Here is a 4,750-nt window from a genome sequence, read left to right as displayed (position 1 = left end):
TTCACTCTCCTAAGGATGTACCTCCCTGTGGTCTCCATACAGAGGCCGCCATTAACAAAGGGTGCATGAGACTCATTAATCTCACTGACAGGTCCACAGAGGGTCTTTGGATGTTTTCTTGTCATTTTCCTCCTGTGATAAACACAAAACAACAAGTAACATCATTATTTTCTTTGTTTCTCCACAAAGTTTCAAATGTTTTATATATAGAGTCATCAAATCCATTGTTCCTCATAACTGGTGAAATAAAATTATCAAGTGCATTTGTTTCTTAAAGTCATGGTGCAGTTGACACCATGGACTTCTAGTTATCTCTGAGTTTCATGAGAGGTTTAGTAACTGGAGAAGTTTCAATAACTGTAGTTATAGCAAACTTGAAATCCTATTTCAGATACTCATCCAACTCATACATCTACTTCTGGTCATCTAGAACTACTTCTAATACCAAAACGTTATTGGTCATTTTTCTTGAGAATCATATTTATATCTATATTTATGTATCTATGTCTGTAGGTATATATGTATGTTCATCACTCTACCATCAATCCATCTCTCTATGGATCTAGCAGGTATCTTTTGTCTGTCTGTCTGTCTCTTTCTCTCTCATCTGTGTATGAAGGCAGTTTATTACAGTGGCTTACAGTGTGTGGTAATGCAAGGCCAATACTGGCTGTCTACCAAAAGAAGGTTCAAAAATGCAATAGTTGTTCCATCAACAGGCTGAATATCTCATCTGGATTTCCTTATATTTTCCAATCAAGAAGTAATAACCTCTAGTTCCAGTAAAGGAATTGACATGGTAGCCAGAGGGAGAGCAAGCAGACAAAGATAGACAGACTTCCTTCCATGAGGTTTTTGTAGGCTGTTGAATTGAGGTATGATCCAGATAAATAGTGAATGTTCCCATCCCCAAACCTCTGAAATAAATGCTTATATTTTCAAATGGCAGTTCTGGATTTAAAAATGTGTCATTGCACTTCCAATGATATAGTTATGAAAAAAAAATACCCCACAGGTTTCTTCTCCATTTGAGTTTTAGTTAAACCAAAATGTGGCCAAATGGACAACCAATAACAATCTCCACAGAGTCCTTATGAGTTACATTGCATATTTGGTGTATCAGTTTTTAACTAATGTCTTTTATTAAAGTAATTTGAAAACATTCACCCTAGAATTTTTTGTATGTCCATTAGAACCTTGTCATGGCTCAGGACCCATTATCTAGTTTTAGTCGTCATGGAAACAAAAGAATGTACACATGTACTAACTTCTTATAAGGTTGGCAGTCACTAACATTTGAACTTCCTAGAAGAAAGATGAAAAAGGTAAGAATTGCATATTTTCCATGTGGTTTTCATTAATCACCTTCACTATCCTAGAACAGAGAATGCCAATGAAGGCCTCTGACATATAGATCAGGCTACTCTTAGACATTTCTTTCAATTGAATACATTTTGCTAAATGTCATGAGTGTCAGCATACCCACATCTGACTACTTTATCTCAGTGCTCGCACTGTATAAACTTATAGATGTTGTACATGTGAAATAGTAACCGTGTTATTTCCCTATATATTAAATTAGACTGATAGTAGTGTAGGTAAGATTGGAGTGTCACTAACATTCTGAAGTGTTTAAAGTAGGTGCAAACTAAGCAAAGCAATATCTATTCATGAAAATGCTTACGAGAGCTCAACAGTCAACAAGGCTTTGTTCCGAGCAGAAACTTGTGCCAAACAGAACTTCTGTTATTCAAGTTCTTCAACACTACTTGTGACGGCATCTCTGACCATTATTTCCAGTGACTTAGAAGATTGGTGATATTGTCATCCTCAGAATGGGTCATTTCATCCCCAACAAAATAAGGTAAAGTAATACATATGAAATTCTTTCCAAATGCTTGTATCTACTTTCAGGTTTCAAACAAGGGCAACAACATACCCTGCCAAGCTAGCTAATTGTCTGGGACACAATAACTTTCCATCCTGCTTTCATTTATTTTTTCAAAGCATACTGGTTCTGCAGTCTGCCACCTGAGATCAGCCTTAGCAGGAAGGACCTTATTTTGATTCCCAAGCCACCATCAATTCTAAAGCTTTCTTATTGACGGAATTTCCCAAGTAGCATATTGACTGTTTTTACCCTTTTAGAAAACACATTCCATGTGAGACTGTGGAACATTGGGTAGCTGGTATTTAATGCTTCCTGGCAAGAAGACCCCTATTATAGACCCGCATATGTACAATGGCAATGACATTATGCAAACGCTGGTATTATTGAAGGACTATGCCTCTTTCCTTTCTGTTAAAGGACTCATCAGAATTTTTCAACATGATTTTCTCATTTTTCTTTTACTACAGTCAGAGATCTGAATTGACACAAGATCTAAATAAGTTACTTCATAATATTAATATGAAGTATATGTTTTCTGTCAAAGATGATATTGCCTCAACAAAATACCTCCAGATTCTTTATATGTTGCACCTAAATAAGGTCAATGTTCACAAGGTGGGATATTGAATAAATGGAAGATGCAGAATGCCCCTATTTATGATTCCTTATCTTTTTACATACATTTTGTAGTTTTGATGCTGTACAGACTGAACTCAACATACTACCTATAGTAGGAGATCAGCATTGTCTCATCAAGTTTTATACTCAACTATTTATACATATAAATTTAAGGTTATGTATATGCTGGTTTTGATTATGAAATTATTATACCTATTTTTACACAGAAATGCAAACTTTTTAGGATGATATTCAAAGAGTTATGACAGTCTATTTTATCTACCTTGATCTGCTTAGTATTTTCTTTGGCCCATAATTTATGTTTATAACTCTTTGGGAAATTAAATAAGTCAAGTATGCTTCTATATGACATAAATGGGCATGCCATATGAATTATTTTTCTTTTTTGTCTTTCATTTAATGGTTATGCAGTTCATGTAATAGTCCACTACAATAAGTTGAACATCCCTCTGTTTGGAACAGTCATTAAGGTCATTTGCAATTTTTCTATTTTTCAAAGAGAGTTGCAATAAGCATCAGTTTAAATTGTACTACAAACTCTTATTTTATCATTAACTCTAAGTATTAAAATCCATAGCTAATAAACAGGAACATAGCAATATTTGAAGGATACTCTGGTATTATTGTCCAATGCATTTAGCAGTAGAGAATGCCTCTACAATCACAGATCTCAAGTCTTCTTATTCATACATAACAAATCTATAGAAGCCTAATGTGAGTATTGGCCACTTAAATACAGCACTGAGATAGCAGGGGTAAGGAATGAGTGCTTCATACTCTGAAAAATCATTCTGTTTTTCACAGTTCATGTTCCTGGTTGATTCTATAATTTTGCTGTCTCATCTTCAGATTTGCAGGGGTGAAGGAGTGGATCTTCAGAGTTACTGGCTTCTTTTTCAGCCTATTATCTTTGGGGTGTGGAATCATCCTCGCAAACAGCAGATACTGGCGCCTCTGGGAATTTGATGATAAGGTTGTCCAGCTTGTTTACATTGGACTCTGGGAAGCGTATTACAATTGGCAATGTAACGTCTCTGATACTGAGATTATAATTCCGGTACACAGCCCTGTCAACTCTACCTGGACAATTTCACCTGAATTTCGATGTGCACGGAACCTCATATTACTGGCAATGCTGATAAAACCTGTTGTTGTGATTTTTAGCTCAGCAGCCATTAGGGTCAGCATAATCAAAGCCTCAATCCCTGAGATTCAGATAGTGTGTTACAAGATCTCTGTCTTAATTCTGATTTTCAGCAGCCTTTGTACCATTATTTCTGTGACCTGGAACCATGTAGTAGAGTTCTATGGCGAAACCATCCTTGACTTTCCACCAACGTTTCCAGTTAAGAAAGAAGCCCTGATTAGAAAATACAGCACTCATGTGTTTCCACTGGGACTCTTGACAACCACCCTGTCACTCTTTGGTGTGATCATGTTCCTATTTGAGATAAGTTCACTGAAAATTCAGAAAAAGCTGAATGCCTATCATGCTTCCAAACGGGCTGATGACAGGCCCATAAATGAAGGTTCTGTCATTTGCAAAATGTGCCAGGAGAATGCCTGAAAACTTTTCTGCAACCATGCAGTACTCCTGTAGTTATTTACTTATTAAAAATAAAATGTCACATTGATGTTTTAGCGTTTTTCTGAAGCTCTTTTCTCTTTGTTCTTGTTGTATGTGTTCCCTTCCTTAAAGGTATTCACATCCTAAACTCTGCATTCCAACATGATTTGTTCAGATATTGCCAATTTCCTATGTCAGAAAAAAGTGCTCATGAAATTAAAATACCATAAATTAGAGAACCAAATGTAAGGGGAGAGTTTTGTTTTGAAATTTAACACATGGGAATATAAGTGTGTATCAAGGTAGGGAAACTTAGCCACTAATGTGTCTGGATGCAAAACAGTACTTTCAACCCTGGGTATGCTGAATGTTATAGTTTTTGAAGCCATAAATGCAAAATCTTTACTGAGCATGCTTACTGCCTCTGAAGACTTCTCCATGATGGGATTTGTCTGAAATGCCCAGGCATTTCCTTTGTATTCTGATGCACAAAATTGATCCTTGTGGGAAACAACTGGGTAGGATATGGACATGATTCATGTGTATGGGAACTCTCTGAAGGGTTAGAGGATTGTAGTTAATACTGCTAAGTACCAAAAATTTCCCTGGATCCACTCAATCCTAAAGAATAAACCAGTGCTCCCACAAAAACT

The 4,750-nt window shown here is 36.2% G+C and overlaps 1 protein-coding gene across 1 annotated transcript; it reads left to right on the top strand.

Annotated features, from left to right (window-relative positions):
• Positions 1-1,638: 1,638 nt before the first annotated feature.
• Positions 1,639-4,169, top strand: LOC117694065 (uncharacterized). Its single transcript, XM_034484798.2, has 2 exons — positions 1,639-1,864; positions 3,380-4,169. Exons 1-2 carry the CDS (start codon positions 1,836-1,838, stop codon positions 4,095-4,097), a joined length of 747 nt encoding a protein of 248 aa, XP_034340689.1. The 5' UTR covers positions 1,639-1,835; the 3' UTR covers positions 4,098-4,169.
• Positions 4,170-4,750: the final 581 nt, after the last annotated feature.

Source organism: Arvicanthis niloticus, chromosome X, assembly GCF_011762505.2.
Source record: "Arvicanthis niloticus isolate mArvNil1 chromosome X, mArvNil1.pat.X, whole genome shotgun sequence".
Classification (NCBI taxonomy): Eukaryota; Metazoa; Chordata; class Mammalia; order Rodentia; family Muridae; genus Arvicanthis; species Arvicanthis niloticus.
This window is presented reverse-complemented; position numbering and strand designations above follow the sequence as displayed.